The 26,988-nt window shown below is 53.2% G+C and overlaps 2 protein-coding genes across 7 annotated transcripts in view; one reads left to right on the top strand and one right to left on the bottom strand.

Annotated features, from left to right (window-relative positions):
- The window catches only part of ORMDL2 (ORMDL sphingolipid biosynthesis regulator 2), a 155,981-nt gene that overhangs the window by 98,614 nt on the left and 30,379 nt on the right, over positions 1-26,988 (bottom strand). The window lies entirely within an intron of this gene.
- Positions 4,169-26,785, top strand: ITGA7 (integrin subunit alpha 7). 6 transcript variants are annotated; one of them, XM_055577022.1, is made up of 26 exons: positions 4,169-4,584; positions 9,090-9,217; positions 9,318-9,397; positions 10,454-10,709; positions 11,212-11,343; positions 11,568-11,687; positions 12,520-12,727; positions 12,828-13,021; positions 13,395-13,483; positions 13,605-13,732; positions 13,865-13,960; positions 14,101-14,162; positions 14,290-14,459; positions 14,868-15,017; positions 15,834-15,949; positions 17,033-17,225; positions 18,091-18,171; positions 18,278-18,357; positions 18,497-18,571; positions 18,731-18,833; positions 21,037-21,213; positions 21,404-21,535; positions 23,920-24,033; positions 24,246-24,344; positions 24,443-24,568; positions 26,555-26,785. In XM_055577022.1, the coding sequence occupies exons 1-26, from the start codon at positions 4,379-4,381 to the stop codon at positions 26,783-26,785; spliced, it is 3,546 nt and encodes a 1,181-aa protein (XP_055432997.1). In that variant the 5' UTR covers positions 4,169-4,378. The 6 variants fall into 6 exon arrangements, with proteins under 6 accessions (XP_055432997.1, XP_055432973.1, XP_055432967.1 ...); XM_055576998.1 differs by lacking the exon at positions 11,568-11,687 and adding an exon at positions 25,548-25,660 and having other exon boundaries at positions 26,555-26,693; XM_055576992.1 differs by lacking the exon at positions 11,212-11,343.

Raw genomic sequence — 26,988 nt, 5'->3', positions numbered from 1 at the left:
GAAAAGGGGCCCAGTCTAAATGGCTCACCGTGGGAAGTGATCTCCCAGTCCTTCTCCCCAAGCACAAGGGGTTTCCCTGGGATCTTCAAAGACCAGAGCGGTCAAGTTGTTTCCCCACTGACTGCCCTCAATCACATCTATAGCCTTTCTCTCCCAGCCACGCCCATAGTTCAAACTTTGGCTACAGGAGACATTCAGAGGCCAGCAGAAGGATTCCAGTGCTGGAGAGGTGGGTGGGGTGAGAAAGTCCTCATGTTGTCTATGCTGTGGAGGAAGAGGCTGACCCTGGGACATCTGCTCCAAGGCTCGGTTGCCAGATGAGGTGGGGGAAGATATTAACCCTGCATTGTGTGCTCTGGAAGCGTCTGCTGCTCACCTAGAGACAGTGTAGGGCAGTGTGTGGTCCGGGGGAGCTGAAAAATAGGGAGCCCAGATGGAGGGCAAGAGGGCTCTTAGAGGGGGGAGGGGCTGGCAGAAAAGGGCAAGAGTCTTTGCTGGGTCTGGACATTTATAAATTTTTAAAAATGTTTTGAAATTATTTTTAAATAGTTGTAGACTCAGAGGAAACTGCCGAAAGTAGCACGTGAAATCCTGTGTATCCTTCACCCAGCTTCCATCAGAGGCGACACCTTATATAACTGTAGCACAATATCCAAACCAGGACTCTGACATAGATATTATACAGTTAACTAGGCTATAAGCCTATTAAATTTTCCCCAGTTTTTTTTAACATGCATTCATTTATAATTCTATGAAATTTTATCCCACAGATGGATTCAATCAGTTCAGTTCAGTTCAGTTCAGTCGCTCAGTCGTGTCGACTCTTTGCGAACCCATGAATCACAGCATGCCAGGCCTCCCTGTCCATCACCAACTCCCGGAGTTCACTGAGACTCACGTCCATCGAGTCAGTGATGCCATCCAGCCATCTCATCCTCTGTCATCCCCTTCTCCTCTTGCCCCCAATCCCTCCCAGCATCAGAGTCTTTTCCAATGAGTCAAGTCTTTGCATGAGGTGGCCAAAGTACTGGAGTTTCAGCTTTAGCATCATTCCCTCCAAAGAAATCCCAGGGCTGATCTCCTTTAGAATGGACTGGTTGGATCTCCTTGCAGTCCAAGGGACTCTCAAGAGTCTTCTCCAATCTAATACAGTTATGTAAAGTTTAAAAATAAAATAAAATTAAAAAAAAAAAAATAAAAAAATAAAAAAAAAAAAAAGTCACGGGGACGACCCAGAGGGATGGTGTGGGGAGGGGGGAGGGGGGAGGGGGGAGGGGGGAGGGTTCAGGGTGGGAAAATAAAAAAAAAAAAAAAAGAGTCTTCTCCAACACCACAGTTCAAAAGCATCAATTCTTCAGCGCTCAGCTTTCTTTACAGTCTAACTCTCACATCCATACATGACCACTGGAAAAACCATAGCCTTGACTAGACGGGTCAATAGCCACCACCAAAATTAAGTTACAGAACTCTCCATCACCATGAAGGAACTCTCTGTACTACCCTTTTATATTTACACCTCCACTTCCCCATCCTTGTCCCCTGACAATCACTAGTCTGTTCTTCATCTCCATAGTTTTTTGTTTTGAGAATGTCATGTGAGTGGAATCATACAGCATCAGCATTAGTTTTAATTTAATGAATTCCTGAACTCCGAATTCAAAAGAAAAGTTCTCTGGCAGATTATTTATTTGAATATTAAACTTCTTCTGTTCTCTGGATTCCTCCGGCTTCTTCATTCCCTCCTCAATCTGCAATGCTGCTCTCCACTCCAAATCTGGCCTCATTTCTCCTTTAGGGAAAATCTACAAGTCTAAATTTACTAGGCTGGTCTGGGACTCTTGCGTGTTCCCCGCCCTCCCTTGCCCCACTATTTATAGCCAGGCTAATTTTGGGTGGCCTCTCTCTCTCGTTTCTTTCCTTCTCCTTCCTCCTGTGGAGGGTGAGGTGACTTCTCAAATATTTGGGCAGAGGAGGTCAGAAGCAGATTCTTGGCATCTAATCTCAACCTTGGATTTAGCAAGAATCAGCAGAGTAGAGATGGAGGGAGGCAGGAGCTGCAGGTGGAGAGAGGGAGGCATTTGGGGCTTTAAAGACATTTTTTAAAAACTTCTATTTATTTTTAATCAATTTATTTTTTAATTGAAGAATAAATGCTTTACAGAATTGTGTTGGTTTCTGCCAAACATCAACATGAATCAGCCATAGGTATACCTATGTCCCTTTCCTCTGAACCTTCCTTCCACCTCCTTCTCCATTCCACCCCTCTCGGTTGTTACAGAGCCCTGGTTTGAGTTCTCTGAGTCATACAACAAACTCCCATTGGCTATCTATTTTGCTTATGGTAATGTAAGTTTCCATGTTACTCTCTCTATATATCCCACCCTCTCCTTCCCCCCACCCCCGCCCCCTAAAGGCATTTTGACCCCAGTTGGATGATATGTGGGCCGAGAGTCAGGAGTCTGGGTTCCATCCTGATTTTACTCTTTTGTATTCTCATATCAGCTCTTCTCCAATGTCAGGGCTCTGAGATAGAAAAGAGATGCAGAGGGCCTGTCTGGGGGATGATAAAAGTAGGATCTCAGGGCCAGTCTGCTGTGTTACCTGTTTAGAGAGCACCTGTTTAGAGGTATGCTACTCCCCAGGAGGGGATGGACACAAGTGTAGTGTTGCCAAAATGGAGGCACAAACTTTCAAATGTATAGTAACTCACCCAGGGCAAGGATTGTCCCACTGGGCAGCAGAGTGATAGCCTATTAAAAATCAATTTTTAAAAAAGTATAATCCTGGAAAAAGAAGAAAGAGAGAAAATGGACACTTGGGAAGAGGAATAGGGAGAACATGTATTGGAGCTTTTAAGACAAAGAGGGAGAAGAGAGAATCTTAAGAATATAACAGTGTTTGAGGGGGCAGAGGAAACATTAGAGACACAGAAATAATCTAGTAGGATTCCAATGGACAGAGGCAAGAAGGGTAAAGACAGAGTTTCGGATGAGACAAAACCAGAGAGTGGGAGAGAGAGAAGGGAAAGATGGACACATAGATATACCCAAGACCAACACCCAGTAAGAGAGACCTAGGAAGGGGAGGTGGGAGCAAGTGACGTTCCAGTTGTGCCAAATTATTTCCTATCTCTCTTCTTGGCCCCATTTCTGGGTTGGAGTTATAAATAGCAGAGCTGGCAAATGTCCTCCCCCTTTGCCTTTGTCTCAGCCTGGGGGGAAGGGAGAGGTAGAGGCACCGGTTGTGAGTCCCTGTGGACATCCCTGGGAAGCCCCACCTCGATCCTGTGAGGACCAGTCCAGGACGCTGCCCCCTCCAGTCCCTTCCTCTGTGGAGGGTAGGAAATCTACGGTTCTGGGAAGGATCTGGAAGGTGGAGACATCGTTCCCATCCCTTTGCCTCTTGGGTGCAATCTCTCTCATCTTGGCCTTCTCTGACAGTCGATCCTTCCCCAGCTCACTTTCCTCTTCTTCTGCCACCCTGTTTCCCCCCTGTTTTCTCCATTCCTTCCTTGTTGATCAAACTCTTACCCTTCTTTCTCCAGCCCTATTTTCTTTCTACCCGCCTCCTTTGCTCCCCTCCCCCAGGCCTGCTGAGTTTTTCTTTCTTCTTGCCTGTCTTTTCCTTATTTCCCCGAACGCTGACGATGTATGTGTCTAGCAGAGCCTTTGCCACTGCTGGGCTCGGAGGGATGGGATAGGATGGGATGTGGTGGGAATTGGTTTGATTCAGAGAGCAGGAGTGGTGTTCTGTGTCCTTGGGGAAAGAATGGAGCATTAAGGCGCCACACCGGACTCATCTGCATCTCTTTCTCTCTCTTTCCAGACTGTCTTTTAGCCTCATCCACTTCTCATCCCTGGCTCACCCACCTCGCCCCTTTTCTTTTCGACCCCTTTCTATCCGTAATTCTCCTACACCATTACCAGGCGCCGCCTCCATCACTCGCTGGCTAGGGCAGGAGTTAGAGGGGAAGGGGAGTGCACTGGCGGGGGCGGCGCCGGCGCTGGGGTGGGGCTGGGGGTACGTGGGGAGCAAGGCCTGCTCCTACCCCGAGCCGCCCTCCTGGGCATCCCTCCGCGACTCCCGGCGGCCTCCACCTGCCGCGGGCCGGGGGGCGGGGCGAGGGCGGGGCCGGGGCGGCGCCCGTGGGAGCGGAGGCGGGAGCCGCTGGGGGACTAGGGGCTGCGGCTGCTGCAGTCGTCCTGGCCGGTGCTGGGGCGGCGGGAGAGGGGTAAAGGGGCAGCGAGGTGGAAGACTGGGAGGACCCCTGAAGGACCAGCGAGACTCGGAGACCAGAGATCCTCCTCGGGAGATCTGAGATTCGGGGCGCCAGTGTATTTCCTTGCCTTCGCCGGGAGCGCGAGCAGGGGGTTGCCCCATGGCGGGAACTCCGGGCCGCGATCCTTGGGGGATCCCTGGGATTTGTTACCTTTTTGGCTCCCTGCTCGCCGGACTGCTCTTCCCAGGGGCTGCCGCCTTCAATCTGGACGTGATGGGCGCCCTCCGCAAGGAGGGCGAGCCGGGGAGCCTCTTTGGCTTCTCGGTGGCTCTGCACCGGCAGTTGCAGCCCCGACCCCAGAGCTGGTGAGTCACCGCACCCGCCCAGAATCCCAGCGCCCGAGCCACAGATGCCCACCCCGCTCTTCCGCCCCATCTCTCAATCTTCCAACCTTATCAAGACTCAGGCTGCCCCCAGATATCCCACGCCCCAGCCTGAAGCCTTGTCTGCCTTGGATCTGAGACCCAGGGGATCTCGCTTTGGGGATGAGTTGGAGAGCAAGAGTCTTGTCTTGGCTGGGAGCTATCCCCTTTCGCTTTTCACCCCAACTTGCATCCTTGTTCCAGTCCCAGGGCCTGTGGCTCCCCTCCTTTAGGAGGCTGAACTCCTTCAGAGAGGGAGCAATTTGCCTCTGCTTAGGACAGGTGAAGAAGGAGAGGACAGAGAGACTGAGGGTACCATGGGAGGGATAGAGGGTAGATTCCAGAAATAACTTCCTTCGAGGGCATTGCCATGGGAGGGAATGAGAGCAGCAGGGCTCTGGGAGGCCAGGAGAGACCTGAGCTTCTGTGGCTCAAGACTACAGGGAGGCTGGGAGGGAACCTGGGAGGGTTTGGCACTCTGCCCTAGGGAGTTTGGAGATAGAGGGTGGCAGAAATCAGAGCCCCGCAGAATTGTAGCAGCAGCAGCAGTAGTGAGAGATCTAGAGGGGATGCTGGCCAGGCTGTTCCCCTTCCTCCTCCTCAGGAAATTTCCAGCTCCAAGAATCTCATCAGTAGGGGGAGACAGGGAGGGGTGAGGGGCAGAGGACAATTCTGGTTATTTTCTAATCAGTTCAGGACCCATGCGAGAAAGACAGACTCGTGTGTGGGGACTGTGACTGTCACAATTCCTGTACTATTGGCCCCATCTCTGTATGTGATTTTAAAAAGACAGGCAGGAAAGAGAAAGTGGCCCACCCTTTCCTGCCAGGGGACTTTACTCTCCTTGGCTAGTGCCTAAGCCACAGTCAGTGTCCATTACTGGGATCAGTGCTGTCCACTGGGACCATCTCCTCCCTTCTGCTATTGGCCTAGGGGCAGAGGGAAGGGACGAGAGCTCATTTCTCTTCCCTGGCTCAGGGACTAGGGGCTAGCTCTGATCTTCTTTTTCCATTATCTCTGTCATCAGGGAGCAGGGTCAGAGATCCCCTACACTTTGGGAGCAATGGAAAGCTACTGACTTCATCTCTTCTTCAGTCTACTATCCTCTTCCTCCCTCATTTCTGTCTCTCTTCCTCCCCCCCTCTCCCCATCTGCCAGAGTTCCAGGACTGGAGGCCTTTTTAGGACATGCTGAAGTCTCTGAGCTATTTCCAGACAAATTCTAGGTTATTTTTAATGGCTTGGTCTCTTGTCATTTCCCCCTTGTCTCTGAAGGTGGCCCCTGATTCTGTCTCCCAGAGCCAAGCTGGGGGCATTCCCAGAGGGGCCTGCTCACCCCCTCACCCTGCTCTTGCTCCAGTAGGGGGTGCTCTGCTGTCTGGTGGCATGTGAGGGGTGGGATACCCTGGCTAAGTCCCTGGCTTTGGGGTTGCAGGTTGTTGTCCCCACCACTCTCTGATCAAAAAAACCTCACCAGTTTGGATGTCTTTCTGTGTGGCCCAGGGATGAGACTTTGAAGTTCAACCTTCTGAGGTTTCAGCCTCATCTGTTTCCATCAACTGTAATACCATCAATGGTACTACCAAATAGACTGTGTGTGTGTGTGCTCAGTCACTCAGTTATGTCCGACTCTTTGCAGCCCCATGGACTGTAGCTCACCAGCTTCTCTGTCCATGAGATTTCCCAAGCAAGGATACTGGAGTGGGTTGCCATTTCCTCCTCCAGGGGATCTTCCCGACTCAGGCATCGAACCCGTGTCTCTTGCACCTCCTGCGTTAGCAGACGGATTCTTTATCACCAACGCCATCTGGGAAGCCACCAGATAGAGTAATTGTGGATATTGAAAGGTTTGTTAACATATGTAAAATTCTGAGCATAGCACAAGGCCCAGTGTGGGTGGTATGAAAGTGTTGGTACCTTTTTTCTTATATGGTGATCCACAGAGCTGGAGCATAGCTTTAGTGCCTTACAGTGAGCCTGGATCCAAAGGCTTGGCCGGAGCACCCCCAGGGCTGAGCCAACCTTCCAGGCCAAGCACCCTCCCCAGAGGGCCACCCAGATTGAGAGAGTCAGAGAGGGCTGGACTTGGGTCAGAGCCTGGAGTGAGTGGGAAATTAAGAGGTGCAGAGGTAGTGGGCTACTCCTTCACCTCCACTTAGCCAGCCTCCCAGATAGTCCCTTGCTCCTAGCTGCCTTTCTCTCTACAGTGGCTGCAACTGTGGCTACTGTTTGTTCAGAGCTCTGGGGTGGCTGGGGATCGTGGGATGAAGCCAAGAAAGAGTGTGTGGCTGGGGCAGAGGTGGAGGGAATGGAGAGGCTGTGTGTGGCAAATCTTGTTCCAGGCAGGATGGTCTGGTCTGTTCTCCATCAATAGAGGGGCTGGGCATAGCTATGCACTCAGCTTCTTTCCTCCGTATGGACCCCTCCCCCTCTTTCAACTCCCTACTTGTGACCTCCAGGCGAGATGTGAGCATTGAACATGGACTGTTAGCCTCTCTTGGTACTTAGTTCTGTGCTGACCAACTGAGACACTGTGTGTCTCTGTGCGTCTGCATGACATGTGGGTCCAGCAAACACAGCTTGATGCCTCCTATGGGGCAAATGCAGATGAATGAAGCAGCCTGGGTCCTCCAAGGGCTCACCATCTCTGTGTTTACAGGTGGGGGCACCACGGACTTGTCTGGAGGTTAGCCAGGCCACCTAGTTTCTCTTTCTGCTTGGAGTACCCTCCTCTCCCCATCTCCCTCTTCCTTTTCTGAAGGTGGTCAGTCATAGTCATCGGGTGGAAAAGGTATGGATATTGGAATTAAGCAGATGTGGGTTTGAATTCCTTTGTGCTACCAATGTCTCTGAGTGAGTTTCCTCATCTGAAAGATAAGCAAAGAACCTTTACATAGGACTGTCATGAAGATTAAATGAGATAATGCAGGTAACATGCCTAGCCTGGTACCTGGTACCTTAGTAGAGTCGTAAATCTTAGTTCCTCACATCCCTGGCATCTAGCCTAGGACCTGAGTCATAGTAGGTGATGAATAAATATTACTTCCTTGTCTCACCAGTGCCTGACACAGGGCTTGGCAGATCATGTGTGTGCTGTGCTAAGTCACTTTGTTCGTGTCCGACTCTTGCGACCCCATGGACTGTAGCCTGTCAGGCTCCTCTGTACAAGGGATTCTCCAGGCAAGAATACCGGAGTGGGTTGCCATGCCCTCCTCTTTCAGATGATAGATTCTCAATAAATAGTTGTTAACATATGCCCGGTGTATGCTGTCTCCCCTTCTACTCCCCACCCTCCTCTCGTGACATTGGCTCTGACGCAGGATGACAGCTGCTTGGAGACGAGGAGGAGTTGTGGGAAGGGAGAGTGGCTCTGTGCCCATCAGAACTGGCACAGAGCCCCACGGATGCCTGTCTGCCATATCGCCCCATGCCCCAGTGGGGGAAATGGAGAAAATGAGTTGGGGAGAGAGGCCTCGAGGTTCGTCTTGCTGACACTTTTGAGTCTCCTTCTGTGAAGAGAGGATCCTTGTAGCCAGCCAGGTGCCCATCACCTTGCCTCATCCTCTCCTTCACTCCTGGCCTGAGGGTCTGCCCCCCAGGGGACCCAGGCAGCCTCCATTCCCAGCACAGTCCTCCCTGGGGAAGAAGCCTTGGCTGTGATCATGGAAAATTGTCCTGCCAAGAACGTTGTAGCTGGGAAAGAGTCTGAGGGGGAGGTAGGAGAGAAGGCTGGGCGGGGGCAGGGTGGGGAGGAATGGGGAAAATCGTGGACATGGGGAGCTGCAGGAAGGATGAAAGGGGATTCAGGATGTAGGGGGCAAACGGGGCTGGGACTGGAGACAGAATGAGAAACTGGCCTCCACCTCTATGCCAGTTCAAGTGACTGACAGAATCTTGGGCTGGCAGCGTTGCTGAGTGGTGGGTTTTGATGGATCCCCTATAGGGAGTGAGGGAGTGGGACCCACATCTAGTCTCTCTCTTGGCCCCGGAAGCTGATCTCCGGGCCACCTCATGGTGCTGTTACTTTTGCTCCCAGCATTCTTGGCATTTCTGGGAAGGTTTCAACTGAACTGGGGTTGGGGAGGAGGGCAGAGCTTGGAGATGGGGCCAGGGAGTGGGGGTAGGGGGGTAGGAAGGCTTGGTAAAGAACAGGTGCTGGGAACAGGCGGTTCTTTCAAATCAGCAGCATGGGCCAGGCTGCTCGGGTTGCCAATGTGTGTGTGTGTATCTACTATTATGCGGTCCCTCACCCAGATAGTATGCGCGTACGTAATGTGATGATTGCGTGGCCAAGTGTATGAATTTGCCCGTAACCGGACGTGGGAAAGCTGACTTTTGGCCCTTTGCCTTAGTCCTTCAACACTGCCTGGTACCGTGGGGCTGGGCCTGGGTGGCTCTGGGAGGTGGAGGGCGCTGGCCACTAGTTCCTGCCCCTCCTCCATCGTGCAGGCTGCTGGTGGGCGCTCCCCAGGCTCTGGCCCTGCCAGGGCAGCAGGCAAATCGCACTGGAGGTCTCTTCGCTTGCCCCCTGAGCCTGGAAGAGACTGACTGCTACAGAGTGGACATCGACCGGGGAGGTGAGGGCTCTGTGGGGCTGGGATGGGGGGACATGTGAGGAGGGGAGGGGAGGACTTGGCCTCCTCTTTCTTCCCCTAATTCCCAGTGTCCTGCCACCAGCTGATGTGCAGAAGGAGAGTAAGGAGAACCAGTGGTTGGGAGTCAGTGTTCGGAGCCAGGGGCCTGGGGGCAAGATTGTTGTGAGTACCATATCTTTTTTTTTGACTTTTGATATTTACCATTTTTATAGAAAAAGACGTGAAATTTTGTTTTTAAAAAGAGGGAAAAATAGTTTGACTCTGAACAGTAATATCATGGTGATGGGTACCACTTCTTGTGACGCTTTGCAAGAGTGTTGAGGGTGTGTTTGTGTGTATGTATGGTGTGTGCATACATACAGATGTGCTTACAGAACTCAGGTTGGCAGTATGATATGATTGTCTGCTTCCAAGAACTTCTGAGAGATGTAAACAGGTGTGAGGCATGGTTCCGTCCTTATAAATTTAAAAATATCTAACAGTTCATCCACCCATCCATGTGTTAAACTTACTGAGAACCTTTTAAGTATCTGGCATTGAACTGAGAGAAGACATGTAAACACAGGGAAAAGCCTGGTCCATGCCTCAGAGAGCATCCTGCATAGTTACAGAGATTCTCATCACTGACATGCACAAACACGATAATACAGGTCCCTTTGGGGCAGAATATGGTTAAGGCTAGGTGAGTGACGTAGTCCCCAGTCTATACCAGTTCAAGGGAGGGGTGGAGAGGAAGACTACTGCAGGTGGGGGTGATTTGAGTCTGGATTTCCAGAATAAGCAATACTTTGGAGAGTGGAGAGGGAGGGAATTGTTTTCAGATGAGGCGGTGGCTCTCAGATTCAGGAACAGGACCAAGCTGGGCATGCTGTGGACAGTCCCATCTGGTGGGATCAAGGAGGCATGAGTTCTGTGACCAAGTCATGCTGTGGGAGCCAGGGGAGAATGTGGAGCAAGGACTTCTTGCTGCCAGGGCAAAGAAGTGGGTGCAGAGAAGACAGGGATGGGGGTAATGTATTCTATATACCTGCCTAATGCTAGGCTGGGAGGTGGCGCCCAAGTGATGCTGGCAGAGGCGTGTGTATGCGTGCACGTGCATGCATGCGTGTGTATATGCACTCGAAGCAGCACCTGCCAAATTCCTGCACATGGGCAGTGTGGCTCAAGCAGGGTCCTGGCCCTCACGGTGGAGTGACCGAATCTGCTTTCCTCCCACAGACCTGTGCACACCGATATGAGGCACGGCAGCGTGTAGACCAGATCCTGGAGACGAGGGATGTGATCGGCCGCTGCTTTGTTCTCAGCCAGGACCTGGCCATCCGAGATGAGCTGGATGGTGGGGAGTGGAAGTTCTGTGAGGGACGCCCCCAGGGCCATGAACAGTTCGGCTTCTGCCAGCAGGGCACGGCGGCTGCCTTCTCCCCTGACAGCCACTATCTCCTCTTTGGGGCCCCAGGAACCTATAACTGGAAGGGTGAGTCACTCCCCGGAGAGGGGAGAAGGGAACCAAAATGTCCCAGTACCTCAGAGAGGGGGTTGGGGGCAGCATGTGGCCAAGCATGCCTGCGTGTTCACCGCCACGGAGCCCCGGGGCCCCGCCACGCCTCCCACCGCGTCTCGCCGGCACGCACACGACTGGGGCCATCCATCTCCTGTCCTCCGCATGGCCGAGAGTTCTGCAACATGCTGGCATGAGCCCCCACATGCCCAACCGGGGCCTGCATGCTCCAACACACCAGCCCACACCTCATCACTCCCATTCCCATCTCCGCACGCTGCCGCTGGCCGGGCTGACACGTGGTGAGTGTGATGCCATGTCCAGGGGTAGAGAGAGACCCCAGGCAGCTTGGACTGGGAAGGGGGTGGAAATGGGGCTGGAGAGGACAGGAGGGGCTTCCCTGGGTGCCTAATGAGTGCCCAGGCCTGTGGGTGGTCTTCACTCCCCATCCTGGGCACTAACGGGTCTGTCCTTGCAGGCACGGCCAGGGTGGAGCTCTGTGTGCAGGGCTCAGCGGACCTGGCACACCTGGACGACGGGCCCTACGAGGCGGGGGGTGAGAAGGAGCAGGACCCCCGCCTCATCCCGGTCCCTGCCAACAGCTACTTTGGTAGGGACCCCTCCCCGGCCCGGAGCCACTCTAACCCTCTGCTCCTCTCTCTTGTCCCCCCCTCCACACTCCCATCCTTCTGTCTCTGTCTCTCTGTCTCTCTCGTCCTCTTTCTCCCTCTCCCTCTTCTGCCTTCTTGCTGTTCTGTCTGCCTCTGTCTCCACACTCTGTGGCCCGTCCTCTGGATGTCCCTGCCCTGGTGTCTCCCCGCCCCGCCCCCGCAGGGTTGCTCTTTGTGACCAACATTGATAGCTCAGACCCTGACCAGCTGGTGTATAAAACTTTGGACCCTGCTGACCGGCTCCCAGGACTGGCCGGCGACTTGGCCCTGAATAGCTACTTAGGTTTGTAAGCTCCCCTCTATGTCCCCCTGGGCCCTGGGGGCTTGGCCAGGCCTCCCCGCCTCTCCTGCCCTGCCCCCCAACACCTACCCAGAGAAACACCCATTGGGACCAAATTGCAGAGAAGAGCTGAGCCCGGTGGCCAGGCCCAAGGTGAAGAGGCCCCGGGGGTGATAGCCTAGAGGGCTGTAAACAGGGGTCTCCATGGAGGAAGATCCAGGTGGTCTGAGGCTGTAATGGGAAGGAAGGAGGCTGGAGCTCTGAGGGGTGGATGGCGGGCGTGTTTGGAGAAAGGTCGAGCTGTATTGGTGAGTTCCTCTTCTTGTCTCATCTGCATTGTTCTGCTGAAGGGGAGGAAACCAGGCCTGGGGGATGTTTGCTGACTCCAGCTCTTCCCCATTTCCCCCTTGTTTCCTCCCCTCCTGTCCACGTGGAGACTTCCTCTCCCTGCCAGGAGTGACGTGCATTGGAGGGATGGGGGGCTCCTGGGCATGCTGAGGGGAGAGCAGTTTCAGGGAATCATATGGGGGGGCGCCCTGGCCCAGCTCCTGCTGCTGCCCAGCCGCCTGGGCCTCCTCGCCATTGCCTTCCTCCTTCCTCCCCAGTCCCCAAGGCTACCCCATCCATGGCTTGTGCCCAGCTCCAGTCTCCGGATGGGGAGGACCACTGGGTGTCTGGAGGGGCAGAGGAGTGGTCCAGCTGTGATAGAGATACCCCGGGGGGCACCTCCACCTTTAGGCTCTCACCTGCGGGGTGGGGCGGGGTGGGGGAACTTAGACCCACTCTGGCTGGGAGTCTGGTGGGGAGAACTCACCGGTGAGTCGCCCCTATCCAGGTTTCTCCATCGACTCGGGGAAGGGACTGGTGCGAGCTGAGGAGCTGAGCTTTGTGGCAGGGGCCCCCCGTGCCAACCACAAGGGTGCCGTGGTCATTCTACGCAAAGACAGTGCCAGTCGCTTGGTGCCTGAAGTGACGCTGTCCGGGGAGCGCCTGACCTCCGGCTTTGGCTACTCGCTGGCCGTGGCTGATCTCAACAATGATGGGTGAGAGTGAGGGAGGCGAGTGCAGCCGGGGGAGGCTGGGGCTGGGAGGGGCCTCTGACCTCTCCTCCTGACTCCTTCTCCTGCCTCCCTGTCTCCATAGCTGGACAGACCTGGTAGTGGGTGCCCCCTACTTCTTCGAGCGCCAAGAAGAACTGGGGGGTGCTGTGTATGTGTACATGAACGAGGGGGGTCACTGGGCCGGGGTCACCCCTCTCCGGCTCTGCGGCTCCCTTGACTCCATGTTTGGGATCAGCCTGGCAGTCCTGGGGGATCTCAATCAAGATGGCTTCCCAGGTGTGACTGGGAATGGGAAAGGCTGGGGGACGAGGAGAGAGGGGGCGGGGAGGTAGGCGGGGAAAGGCCTCTGAGGTCAAGGGCAAGGTTCCCTGAGGGCTCAGGGAGAGGAGCAACCTGGGCTCCTGTGTGAGCTTTACTATTTACCAGCTTTGTGGCCCTGGGCAAGTATAGCCTTTCTGAGCTAGTGATACCTGCCAAGAGTAGTTGAGAGATTAACGATGACACATGCAAGGTGTCCAGGACTTAGTAGCCTCTCAATAAAATAGAAAACAGGGTTTGGAGCTGAGTGACTGAAGGACAGCTGGGGCCTGGACCTCGCGCCTCCTCACCCCCACCCTCAGGTCTGATTGCTTTCCTCCCATGCCTGCAGACCTTGCTGTGGGGGCTCCCTTCGATGGGGACGGGAAGGTCTTTATCTACCATGGCAGCAGTCTGGGGGTTGTCACCAAGCCTTCTCAGGTGAGGGGAGGGGTTGGGGTGAGGGAGTGGGTGTGGGTGTATCCAGGGGGCCCGGTAGCAGAGGGTGGAGGAGGCAGAGGCTGGGGATGATGGGTGGGGGGCTGACGGTCTGGTCCCGCAGGTGCTGGAAGGTGAGGCCGTGGGCATAAAGAGCTTTGGCTACTCCCTGTCGGGCAGCCTGGACGTGGATGGGAACCACTACCCGGACCTGCTGGTGGGTTCCCTGGACGACACTGCTGTGCTCTTCAGGTGAGTCCTCCATCCCCATTGCCCTCACCCTCCCAAGGCTGGAGCCCCTCTGCAGAGCGAGATCTTCGGCCTTCCTCCTTTCCCAGCCTGACGTTCTCATGTCTCCTGTGCCTTGGACTCCCCGTTCTCCAGGGCCAGGCCTGTCCTCCACGTCTCCCACGAGGTCTCTATTCTTCCACGAGCCATCGACCTAGAACAGCCCAATTGTGCCAATGGCCACTTGGTCTGGTGAGACGGGATCCGATGGGAGGGCGGAGGGGAGCCTCCAGGGTCTAGTTCTTCCCTGTCTGCCCAGTTTGGGGCTGGGGCAGGAGTGGGCAGGGTAGGGGAGAGGCCTTGGCCTATCAACCTTACATTTGCCCCCACAGCATGGACCTAAGGGTCTGTTTCAGCTATATCGCATCGCCCAGCAGCTATAGCCCTACTGTGGGTGAGTAAGGCTCCTCCACGCCCACTGTATTGGGTTTCAGGGTGGGTCACTCCAGGGTGCAGAGAGGGGGCCCATTGGAGCTGCCTCCACCCCAGCTCACTGGCTCCTCCTCTCCCACCTGCCACAGCCCTGGATTACATGTTAGATGGGGACACAGACCGGAGGCTCCGGGGCCAGGTGCCCCGTGTGACCTTCCTGAGCCGTGGCCCCGATGACCCCAAGCACCAGTCTTCAGGCACCGTGTGGCTGAAACACCAGCATGACCGAGTCTGTGGAGACACCATGCTCCAGCTTCAGGTGGATGCTGACCCCTTGGCCTCTGAGGGTCATTGTCATCGCATCATCTCTTTTTCTGGATTCCTCTCAGCTTCTTCCCTAACACACTCACACCTCAGTGTAAAATCTCAACTTTTGGGAGGGTTCCCTTGTGGACTGACCTCTCCCTTACCTGCTGCCTTCTTGCATCTCCTGTCAAGTTCTCTTCTCCCTGGAGATGGTGATGGCAAGTCCATCTTTTTGTGCGGTCCTCAAAGCCCTGAGTCCTGGCTCTTCTCCCTTCTCTAGCTTAGTTCTCCACCTCTCTCCTTCATCTCCCAGATCCTCTTTCCAGGCTTCAGGATCTGTCCTAGGTCTGGCTGGGGCTTTGGGTGGGGCTGGGGCCTGGGGGATGGTTCTTGCATCCACCTCTGTCTTTTCCCTCCCCAGGAGAATGTCAAAGACAAGCTTCGGGCCATCGTCGTGACCCTGTCCTATGGTCTCCAGACCCCTCGGCTCCGACGACAGGCTCCTGGTCAGGGGCTGCCCCCGGTGGCCCCCATCCTCAATGCCCACCAGCCCAGCACCCAGCGGACAGAGGTGAGCATGTGCTCTGACTGAGCCCAGGAAAAGATGGGAGTAATAGACATCATGGCCCCTTGCCAGTGACACTCATTCATAGCCTGCAGAATTCTTTTCCCTTGTTACCCTAATTGTTCCTCATATCTCAAGATGCTGTGACAGGTGGACCCCAGATATAAAATGGCTTAGATGATCATGTGTTCCTAGTCAGGGGGGTCAGGCAGTCTTTCAGATGTCCATGGTGCTGGGGGTCTGCCGTGTTCAAATGTGGCCTCTAAGGTCCTTAGGTCATCTCTCACCTGGTCTGCTGGAGGAGGACAGGGGAGCTCCGTGCATGGTTCTTATGGCCAGTCCAAAAGTGATGCTCTTTCCTTCTCTTCATGTTCTAAGTCTGGGACTTGGTTACACACAAGAAAGGCTGAGGAAATGTGTCCTTGCTGTGGACTGGCCTTCTGGCCTCTACCATGGCCTGGTAGTCACTTTACTGTGATTCACATCATATTACTGATGAGGACACAGCTCAGAGTGGTTAAGAGACCAGCTCAATATCACACTGACTGACTCCCAGTCTTTCTTTTTTTTAAATGTATTTTTAAATTTTTATTTTTATTTTATATACTGAAGTGCTAACCACTTGGTGCCTTTTTTCTTTAAATTTTATTATTTATTTTTGGCTGTGCTGGGTTGTCATTACTGCACACAGACTGTTTCTAGCAAGCAGTAGATCTGCAAGTTGAGTCCAGGTTTTTTACTCCTCTGGTCCCCTACCCCGCCACATGCCTTGACGACACATTCATTCCCTGAGAAGGACCCCCTCTTCAAATCTCCCCCCAGATCCACTTCCTGAAGCAAGGCTGTGGTGAAGACAAGATCTGCCAGAGCAATCTGCAGCTGGTCCAAGCCCGGTTCTGCGCCCGTGTCAGTGACACGGAGTTTCAGCCTCTGCCCATGTGAGGGGGAGCGAGGGAGCAGGTGGGGTGGGAAGGCAAAAGTTCAAAGTACGAGAGGAAGTCCCCTGGGGAGGGCTTGGAGGGGCCTGAACCTGCAGAGGGGAGGGTGGAAGGTGGGGAGGGCCTGCAGACAGCTCGGAAGTTTGCAGGATGAGGGGTGTGACGGGCCCATAGCAGCTCACCTGGCAGGGAAGAATAATCCTTCATCATATTTTTGAAATTATATAGTTCACATACACCTCACTGTTCAGTCTTCACAACCCATGAGGTAGGAATTACTATCAGTTCCACTTGGAAGCCTAGAGAGGTTTAGTTACCTGCCCAAGGTCAGCAAGCAGTGGACCAGGGACCAGAAGGGTGGTTCCTTGACTCCCAGTCTTTCTTTTTTTTTAATGTATTTAAAAATTTTTATTTTTATTTTATATACTGAAGTGCTAACCACTCAGTGCTTTTTTTCTTTAAGTTTTATTATTTATTTTTGGCTGTGCTGAGTTGTCATTGCTGCACACAGAGTGTTTCTAGTTGGGGTGAGCCTGGGGCTGCTCTCTAGTTGTGGTGTGCAGGTTTCTCATCATGGTGGCTTCTCTTGTTGCAGATCATGGGCTCTAGGGCGTGCAGGCTTCAGTAGTTGAGGCTTCCGGGCTCTAGAGCACAGGCTCAGTAGTTGTGGCCCACCAGCTTAGGTGCTTTGCAGCATGTGGGATCTTCCCAGATCAGGGATTGAACCCATGTCTCCTGCATTGGTGGATGTATTCCTTACCACTGAGCCACAAGGGAAGCCCCCTAAATTTTTATTTATTTGGCTGTGCTGGATCTCAGTTGCAGCAAGTGGGATCTAGTTCTCTGACCAGGGATTAAGCTCAGGCCCCCTGCATTAGGAGCTTGGAGTCTTAGCCACTGGACCACGAGGGAAGCCCCTGACTCCAGTCTTGACTCTTTCTTGAGTGTGTGGAGATTAGGGAGGCCCAGGTGGAGGGAGAGGTTCAGAGGGTGGAGGCGAATCCCATGCATTGGGGGAGGGGGTGGGAGGGAGAGGCTGGGCAGGTGTTCAGGTCTTAGAGCAACTGGGATCTGATCCTGCAGGGATGCGGATGGGACGACAGCCTTGTTTGCTCTGAGTGGGCAGCCAGTCATCGGCCTGGAGCTGAAGGTCACCAATCTACCCTCGGACCCAGCCCAGCCCCAGGCTGATGGGGATGATGCTCATGAAGCCCAGCTCCTGGTCACCCTCCCTGCTGCTCTGCACTACTCCGGAGTCCGGGGCCTGGACCCTGTGGTGAGGACCTGGGGCAGGGTGGCAGTGATAGCTTACAGTGAACGATTGTGTCGGATTCATGATCTCTGAAGAAGATTTAGCTTCGGGACCAGGGATCAGGCTTGATCACTCAGAGCTTTTGTGTGGCAAAAGTTTTATTACAGTGAGAAAGGACAGAGAAAGCTTCTGACATAGACATCAGAAGGGGCATGGGATAGACTGGCCCCCTCCCTAGTCTAATCAAGGCTTTTACCAGACCCATTCCCACAACATACATCTTAAATTAATAAGATTAGTCAGAAGGTTCTTGTTAAAAAGGAGAAAAATGTCCTCGGACAACTTATATTGTTGTTATATAATCACTGGTACAGAGCTTAAGGAAAAACAGACCCTTGAGCAAGATGCATTGCTTTGTTGTGTAATCATTAGCTCTGGGCTTCCCTGGTGGCTCAGAGAGTAAAGCATCTGCCTGTAATGCGGGAGACCTGGGTTCGATCCCTGGGTCGGGAAGATCCCCTGGAGAAGGAAGGGGTGACCCACTCTGGTACTCTTGCCTGGAAAATCCCATGGATGGAGAAGCCTGGTAGGCTACAGTCCTTAGGGTGGCAAAGAGTCAGACACCACTGAGCGACTTCACTTTCACTTTCATGAAAGTTAGTCTTAAAGATTGTTGTCATAACAACTCAGAGTTTAAGTCTTATGTGACTAAGACAAAGCAATTTAGAAAAAAAAGTTTGTCTCTTTCTCCTCTTTGAGGGCCCGATCCCTTTCTCCTCCTCCAGGGCCCCAAACTCCTTATCAACCTACCTAAGAATTTACTTTCTCGTAAGTGCGGTCTTGGGGGCTTTGGTAACCCCAGCTGACTTCTCCTTTTCTCTCCACTCAGGAGAAGCCGCTGTGCCTGTCTGATGAGAATGCCTCCCATGTCGAGTGTGAGCTGGGGAACCCCATGAAGAGAGGCGCCCAGGTTGCCACAGCTGCCCTTATTCCTGTCCAAGTGGCTCTCTAACCCCTGGCCCCCCTTCAAGCCCCTCACCCTTCCAGACTCTCATCTTGCTCCACTCTTGGTCTAGGTCACCTTCTACCTCATCCTTAGCACCTCGGGGATCACCATTGAAACTACAGAGCTGGAGGTGGAGCTGCTGTTGGCCACGTAAGGTTGGGGGTCCAGGGTGGGTGACGATGGGGACCGTTGGCTAGAAGTCCACCTAGAAGGGGCTCTGCTGTCTGCCTGTGACCCCTTGGGGTGGTGCCTGGGCTCGCTGCCCACACCTGCCCCCACCACTCACCAGCATCAGCGAGCAGGAGCTGCATCCAGTCTTGGCCCGTGCCCGTGTCTTCATTGAGCTGCCGCTGTCCATCACGGGGTAAGCCCTGCCTGGGTGGGCACCTCCACTGCCACTTCCAGACCCAGGCCTGGGCTCTGCCTCACTGGCCTGACCTTCCTGACCCTCTATCAAACCCCAGCCTTCCTCAGCCCCTGTTTTGACCCCTCCTCAGCCCCTGTTTTGACCCCTCCTTGCCAGGGTGGCCATTCCCCAGCAGCTCTTCTTCTCCGGTGTGGTACGGGGTGAGAGCGCAATGCGGTCTGAGCGGGATGTGGGCAGCAAGGTCAAGTACGAGGTCACGGTGAGTGTCCCGGTGAGGTCTCTCCCTTCTTGGCACAGAAAAGATGCTGAGACTTGTTCCAGGGGCTGTGGCTCTTCTCCCGTCTGGCGCCTGGTGGTCCAGCGAGCCTGAGGCCTCCCCTAGCTCCTGGGCCTTGGCTGTGGGCAGGTATTTGTGTTGCAGCCTCAGGTGACCATTTACTGCTCGTTCCTGACTGAATGTCTCATCTCACTGTGAGAACACAGGGCCATCTGCTGGGGGATGGAGACGTTGGGGGAGGGCTAGTGCCTCTTATCAGAACCCTCCCCTGCTTGCCTGGGGCCTCCCCACACCTCCTAGGGACATCTCCAGGTTTTCCCAGATTTGGGGTGGGCAGGGAATGGTGCATGATCTAGGATCCTGAGTCTTTGTGGAAGTTATGCTTCCTGAGCCTTCCATGCAGCCTTGTCCCCTAGATCTCATGGATTTAGAACCCACCCTTTGATTCTGTTGATGTCAAAAAGTACCAGCTCCCAGTGGACCCTCCACAATTCTCTCTTTGCCTGTCCATTAGAATTCAAAGTTCTGTGTATTAGGATATGTCATTCTGTCCTTCGAACTGTTCTGTTTACCTGTCTTGAATTTTGCAAAATATTAGATTAGAATAAAAATTTGCATTTACTTACTTAAGTACATTCAGAATCTTTAGATCTAGAGTTTTGCTCCCTTGTAAGGACAAAGAGATTCTGCTACTTTCTAAGGAAATTTTAGGAGCTTAAAATATTTAAAGCAGAAGTTCTAAACATTTCTAGATTGAATTTACCATGTCTATGAATCCACTAAATCATGTATAAAACATTTTGGGTTTGTGGGTATGGAAATTTTTTGGGGAAAGTATATAAAAACTGGGTTTCCTTAGTGGCTCAGCTGGTAAAGAATCCTCCTGCAATGAGGGAGACCTGGGTTCAATCCCTGGGTTGGGAAGATCCCCTGGAGAAGGGAAAGGCTACCCACTCCAGGATTCTGGCCTAGAGTATTCCATGGACTATATAGTCCATGGAGTCACAAAGAGTTGGACATGACTGAGCAACTTTCACTTTCACATAAAAACTGTGATCCAGGGTTTTCTAGGAGACTTCACGTTTAAGCGCTTCAAGAGCATTTCAAGTCTCTACTGATCTATGAACTCATGTTATTAAAGAATCACACTATATAAGAGTGTCCTTATTGATTTATTCACGATTTTTTTCTATATATTATTCTATAATGCAGCTATTTTCAAGTATCTTTAGAGTATTCTACATTTTATATCATTTTCTAGTAAACATGTATATGTGTTTAGTTGCTCAGTTATGTCCGACTCTTTGTGACCCCATGGACTGTAGCCCTCCAGGCTCCTCTGTCCGTGGGGATTCTCCAGGCAAGAATATAGGAGTGGGTTGCCTTGCCCTCCTCCAGGGGATCTTCCCAACCCAGGGATTGAACGCAGGTCTCCTGCATTGCAGGTGGATTCTTTACCATCTGAGCCACCAGGGAAGCCCAAACATGTATATATCTAACATAAATAAAAGTTTTATAGAACAGTCCTTCCTTACTGCATGTGATATAACCAGGTGTTTTTTAGATTTTATTCTATTAATTTTTTTTCAAATGCTGATTGCAACCCGTAAAATTGATTCCACTAGCTAAATAGTAAACTGCCAGTGGGTTGCAGTTCACAGTAGGAATCAGAGATCAAGTAAAGTTACACAATGCTCTGGATGCCCTTGCCCCCCAGGTTACCAACCTTCAGGGAAAGGTTGAATAGTCACGTCTGTATCACTTTCAGGCTTCACAATCACAAAGAAGTGAAGTCAGTGTAGCAGTAAACAAAGAATATTCTTCCTCACTTGGTAATCCAATTGGCTTATAGTGGGATTTTAGTCTTAGATATTCTTAGAGGTGTGTGAAAATTGTAAGGCTATGTCATTACAAAATGATATAAAATGTATCTCATTTTCTACAGTATCAAGGGACTTCCCTGTAGCTCAGATGGTCAAGAATCTGCCTGCAATGCAGGAGACCTGAGTTTGATCCCTGGGTCAGGAAGATCCTCTGGAGAAGGAAATAGCAATCCACTCCAGTATTCTTGCCTGGAGAATCCCTTGGACAGAGGAGCCTGGCAGGCTGCAGTCCGTGGGGTCGCAAAGAGTCTGACATGACTGAGCGACTAACACTACTACTTCACACTCTCTTGTGCCCACAGGTTTCCAACCAAGGCCAGTCGCTCAACACCCTGGGCTCAGCCTTCCTCAACATCATGTGGCCCCATGAGATTGCCAATGGGAAGTGGTTGCTGTACCCTATGCGGGTGGAGCTGGAAGGCGGGCAGGGGCCTGGGCAGAGGGGGCTCTGTTCCCCCAGGCCCAACATCCTCCAGCTGGTGAGGCTCAGGCGAGGTGGGTGGGGCCGCTGAAGCAGGGTGGGGGTGTGGAGGTGGGGGGCGTGGGGTTCAGACTTTGCGAAGGCTGCCATGGGGCTGGGGGCCTGTGGAGGAAGCTGCTGGGGAAGAGGTGCCATCTCTCCTTGCTGCGTTTGGAGGGACCCTCACTGGGCCCCCTCCCCCGCCTCAGGATGTGGACAGCAGGGACAGGAGGAGGCGGGAGCTGGGGCCGCCAGAGTCGCAGGAACCTCGAGAGCAGCCGGAGCCCAGCACATCCTGGTGGCCAGTGTCCTCTGCTGAGAAGAAGAAAAACATCACCCTGGTGAGGACAGGGCAAACGCGGTACAGCCAGAATGGTGGACGAGGGGAGGTGGTATGACAGAGGGTGGGGGCAAGGGGGAGGGCGTGGAGCTTCAGGGTGGGGGTGGCCTGTGGCGAGGTGTGATGGTCAGGCCCTGGGGCAAGTTGACTGGACACGTCTCACTGGGGGGCAGCCACCGCCGCCCCAGCTTCCCCAACACCCATTCACTAGAGACCAGGGCACTTAGCTACAGCTGTTTCCCTGTGCAGATGATTCTCCCTGCCTAAATGGAAGGTCACATTTTAGAGAGGGTGGGATGGTTTTAGCCACCTCTGAGGTCTCTTTGTAGTTCTTTTGAATTCTTTTAGGACAAAAAGTCAGTTTGCATAAGGAAATTTGACGTGGTTTTCACCATGTTAAAAACACCATGTCAAAAAGGTTTTTAAAAGTTCTAATAATTAACTTGATAGTATATTTATGTGATGCATTAAGTTTTTCCTTTTCAAGCAGTTTGGCCTCCCCCTTTCCTACTTGTTTCACGTAGTTATGTTCCCGAATGGACTCACTGAGCAGGTTAGCGCAGGCTCTGTGCTGTCTGTTCCAGGATGGTGCTGGCAGTGAGAGTTAGGGGTGGGGGCGGGGGACAGATCAGGGCGGTGCTTGGCTTGGTGGCAAAAAGGTGACTCCTACATACGGAAGGATGGGCAATAGAGGCAAAAACAGGCAAAAGAGACCTTTGCAGGGGGAGGGCAGCAGTTGGGCAACTCTGGTGGTATCTGTCTGGGTGAAAGTTCCCCTGCCGCAGTCCATCCTTCCTGGGGGCCTTAGCTTCCCTGGCCCCCTTGAAAGCATGGCAGGAAGCTTCACAAGGGTAGTATGATTGTGCTTAGTCGTTCAGTCATGTCCGATTCTTTGCGATCACATGGACGATAGCCCGCCAGACTCCTCTGTCCAAGGCATTCTCCAGGCAAGAATACTGGAGTGGGTTGCCATTCTCTTCTCCAAAGGATCTTCCAGACCCAGTGATCGAACTTGAGTCTCCTGCATTGCAAGTGGATTCTTTATTGCCTGAGCCACCAAAGAAGCCCCCAGGGGGTAGTATGAGCTCGTGTAATGTAATTGCTGTTTCCTTGTTACATGGATAGTCTTGCTTTCTCCAGGTACCTGATTTCTACTGAAAGGCCACCTTTTATCTTTTTTCTGGTGCCCTGTGGCATGTGAGATCTTAGTTTCCCAACCAGGGATCAAACTCATGTCCCCTGCATGGGAAGCATGGAGTCTTAACCACTGGACCACTAGGGAAGTCCCAAAGCCACCCTTCTTGATAAATACTTTGAAATGGGGGACTTCCCTGGCAGTCCAGGGGTTCTTTGCCTTCCAATGCAGGAGGTGCGGGTTCAATCACTGGCCGAGGAGCTAAGATCCCACATGCCTCTTGGCCAAAAAACCAAAATATAAAGCAGAAACAATATTGTAACAAATTCAGTGAAGACTTCAAAAGTGGTCCACATAAAAAAAAAAAATCTTAAAAACATTTTGAAATGGATTCTTTTACTTAAAATGACTTTTAGACAAATTGACAAAGGATTCTTGAATTATTCTACAGTGGCAAAATAAGGGATGACACAGAGAATTCAAACACTCTCAGAGCCATTCTTCTGTACGGGAAGTGTGATGAATAGAGCATTAGTTTTTAGGCAGATGGTTCATTAGGTGAGATTGGACCAAATGGATTTAGGTCAGACCTGGAAGGAGCAGTGTCTCAGTCCCCTGTCCCCTTAGCAGCTCCTGGGGCAGCCACATCTTCCTTTAGTGAGTTTGGGCTTTGCAGAGGAGTGCAACTTTGCCCGCTTTGGACCTGGGTTCAAGTATCTGCTCCACCAGCTTTGCTAGCTGTGTGACCTGAGACTGGTCACTGGATTCTTTAAACTTTAATTTCCTAGTTTGAAAAATGGGGATGATAATAATCTGCGCATTGCAGGACAGTTGTGAATTAAAATGAGAAAAGTACCTTGCAGATAGTAGGTGCTCAATAAATGAGATCATCATTAGGTAACATATGCATCTACTGGGGAAGCTACTCTGCCTGCCTGCTGCTGTCAAGAGGTCTCCTCCCTGCTCCCCATGCATTTTCAAAGCCAAATAGCCCAGATTTGGGGTAGGCTGCTATTCTAGACCACAGGGTTAGTTTGGGAAGACTTCTTGGAGGAGGAGAGTTTAAAGTCAGGAAAGGAAAACAGGAGAGATACTGAAGAGCTGGGGTAAAGGGGGGCTCCTAGAGGGATGGAGGGGAGGCTCTGAGCAGACTGTGTCTGGGTGACCACATCTGTGAGGGTTGCTGGGCCCTGGGCAGCTTGGCGGGGCGGGGCCAAACAGCTCAGAGCCCTGCCTGTCCCGGTCCTCAGGACTGCGCTCGGGGCACGGCCAACTGCGTGGTGTTCAGCTGCCCTCTCTACAGCTTTGACCGCGCAGCTGTGCTGCACGTCTGGGGCCGCCTCTGGAACAGCACCTTCCTGGAGGTGAGAGCACAGCTGAGCTTCTCTTCCCCAGTAGCCCCTCTGGGACCCACTTTTCCTTCTCCTTCCTTCTGGTCCAAAGGCAGCATGCTCTCAACCTGAGGCAGGCAGAAACACTCTCTATGTTGGGCGCCATTCCATTTACAGCTTCAGGAGCTGGAGGGAGGTGGAGGCATGGGGCATTAGGAGGAGGTTCTCCTTCCCTGCTCCCTTAGGAATACTCAGCTGTGAAGTCTCTGGAAGTGATTGTTCGAGCCAACATCACTGTGAAATCCTCCATCAAGAACTTGCTGCTCAGAGATGCTTCCACGGTGGTGAGCTGCCAGGCACAAGGCTCATGGGGCGGTGCGGCCAGGGGAGCTTGTCTCTCCAGTTGCTCCAGCCCTTGTGCCCTTCGCCCCTCCCTCCCCAGATCCCAGTGATGGTGTACCTGGACCCCGCGGCTGTGGCAGCAGAAGGAGTCCCCTGGTGGGTCATCCTGTTGGCTGTACTAGCCGGGCTGCTGGTATTGGCGCTGCTGGTGCTGCTCATGTGGAAGGTGAGGCTTGGGGAGGGTGGTGCCACTGGTGGCGGGGCTCCCCTGTCAGGCTGTGGTGTGGTTCTTGCACCCACTGTCCCATTTATTCAGCAAATCTGTGTTGAGCACTTACCCGCGTGTGCCAACATCTCTATCAGGCCCTGGATGTTTCGGGCATAAGTCAGATGTAGATCTTGTTCTCAGGGCTTTTGTAGTCTAGCCAGGGAGGGGAGCCTTGTTATCCAGGACGAGGCAGCGGACTGAGTCAAGAAAGCACAGTGGGAATTCAGGGGAGGGAAAGCTTGAGAGCAGGTGGCCCTGGAAGGGCCTTAGAAGGTGGGGTAGTAGGATCTGGATGTGGGGAATGGAATGTGGGTCTGGGCCTTTCAGAAGGACCATGGGAGGGGAAAGTCATGAAGGCAGGGAAGTGTGGTCTGATTGAACTAGAGCATGGTGGCTAAGGCTGGGAAGAAAGCCAGGCTCAAGAAAGCCAACCAGTGTGGAGAACTGCCTCCAGGGAACTGTCTCCAGGACTGAACTCTGAGCCGCCACATACCAGGCTCTACATGGAACCATTCTTGCTCACAGAGTGTAACCAGAATCATGTGTGTATCCGGGGCTCCACATAAGAGCACACATGTATATGTTAGTACTGAGAATCACGTCCATTATCAGCGGCCATCCCCCGAACCACATGCCACATCTGAGCCATGTGGAACCACAAATGCCCTGGGGGCCGTCCGGAGAGCTGCCTCCCTCCCCAAGACCAGTCACAGACCAGGCACAGCCTCTGGCAAATGTGTATCATCAGGCCTCTGGGTATCCAGACTGTTGGGAACCTTGCCATTCTTCAGGGAGATTGAGGCCTTTGAGAAACTGGATCCAAGATCTCTCCTTCTCACTCCCATGGAAGGGGGACAAAGCAGAGATAGGGGCCACCATCCTTCCTTAGCCTTCCCATCCTCCACCTCCTCTGCTCCCCTCCTCCCTTATATCCCAGTGTGGCTTCTTCCGTCGGAGCAGCCAGAGCTCATCTTTTCCCACCAACTATCACCGGGCCCGGCTGGCTGTGCAGCCCTCAGCTGTGGAAGCTGGGGGTCCAGGGACTGTGGGGTAATTGTTGGGTGTGAGCATGTGTGTGTCCAGATTTGTATGTGTCAGGGAGTATGTATGTGAGTGTAAGTCGAGTTCCCAGCATTCAGGAATATGCAAAGCGAAGAAAGGAGATTGCATGAGGGTGGTGTGAGTTCCAGGAACTGGGGTGGGAGGTAACTGTTAGGGTGAGGTTATAAGGATGAGCATAACCCAGCCTGAGGCATGTGCAAGGGTTGGATGGGCTCCTGGAGTGTGAGCATGTGGGGAGTGCTGGGAGGTGCCCTGCATGCCTTTTTTGGGCATGAGAGTGCAGAGACACAAGTGCAAGGAGATGCCATGCAGTCCAGCATGTTGGAGTCCTAGGAAGTCTTGAGTGTGAGTGTGCAAGGGGCACACTTCCGTCTTGGTATGAAAGGGCCAGCATGCTCATGACTTAGGGAGGGGCCATAGAGGAGAGGGCCCACCCTAAGGGAGATGCTGCCCAGTAGGCAGGCATTGTGTGTATGAGGCTTGAGAAGAATCATTCTGGAATTCGCTGGAATCTAGGAAACCATATTTTCCCTTAGATCTTGTTTGTGTTCTCAGGGATGCTGTTGCATCCCTTAAAAAGCTTAGGGGTGTTGAAATCTTTGGGACAGCGGTCCTGAAGTTCTACCTTCAACCCCTCTTTCATGCGCCAAGGGAGATGTCCTTGGTCCTGCAGCTCAGGCCCCTCCTGGTCTTTCTCTTGCTGTGCATGAGGACCGGGGGAACCCAGCCATGATGGTGGCACCTGTGTGGGCTGCTTCTGGCACAGGCTGCTGTTGGTTCTTTCTGTCCCAGGGATGGTGGGACAGCAACTGGGCTGTGCCGGGCCTGTGCTCCAGGGCTGTGCCCCACAGGCTCCTCATGTCTGGCCTGCTGTTCTTCCAGATGGGATTCTTCAAGCGAGCGCGGTACCCCGAAGCCACCGTACCCCAGTACCATGCGGTGAAGATCCCGCGGGAAGACCGGCAGCAGTTCAAGGAGGAGAAGACGGGTACCATCCTGAGGAACAACTGGGGCAGCCCCCGGCGGGAGGGCCCGGACGCCCACCCTATCTTGGCTGGGGATGGGCACCCAGAGCTGGGCTCTGATGGGCACACGGTGGCAGGCACAGCCTAGCCTTCTCCACCTGGCCTGGCCCATAGGCCCCTTGCACCCCTTCCCCAGAGATGGCTCCTGGGGATGACGAGGGTAGAATGGGTTGCTGGTGTCCCATCCAGATTTGGCAGGATCTCTTTCCTCTGGGGCACAGATCTCTGTCCCCCATGAGAACCGCCCCACCGCCAAACTTCCCCGTATGATGCTGTGAGATGAGAGGGGGT

Source organism: Bubalus kerabau, chromosome 1 (assembly GCF_029407905.1).
Source record: "Bubalus kerabau isolate K-KA32 ecotype Philippines breed swamp buffalo chromosome 1, PCC_UOA_SB_1v2, whole genome shotgun sequence".
Classification (NCBI taxonomy): domain Eukaryota; kingdom Metazoa; phylum Chordata; class Mammalia; order Artiodactyla; family Bovidae; genus Bubalus; species Bubalus kerabau.
The sequence above is the reverse complement of the archived record's forward strand: the minus strand, read 5'-3'. Positions and strand labels throughout refer to the sequence as shown.

Excerpts from the sequence above, each read along its gene's own strand:
- ITGA7 (XM_055577022.1), top strand. The coding sequence starts at position 4,379 with ATGGCGGGAACTCCGGGCCGCGATCCTTGGGGGATCCCTGGGATTTGT. Across the intron at positions 12,728-12,827 it reads GCTGATCTCAACAATGATGG|CTGGACAGACCTGGTAGTGG; the intron begins GTGAGAGTGAGG and ends CTGTCTCCATAG. Across the intron at positions 14,460-14,867 it reads ACACCATGCTCCAGCTTCAG|GAGAATGTCAAAGACAAGCT; the intron begins GTGGATGCTGAC and ends TTCCCTCCCCAG.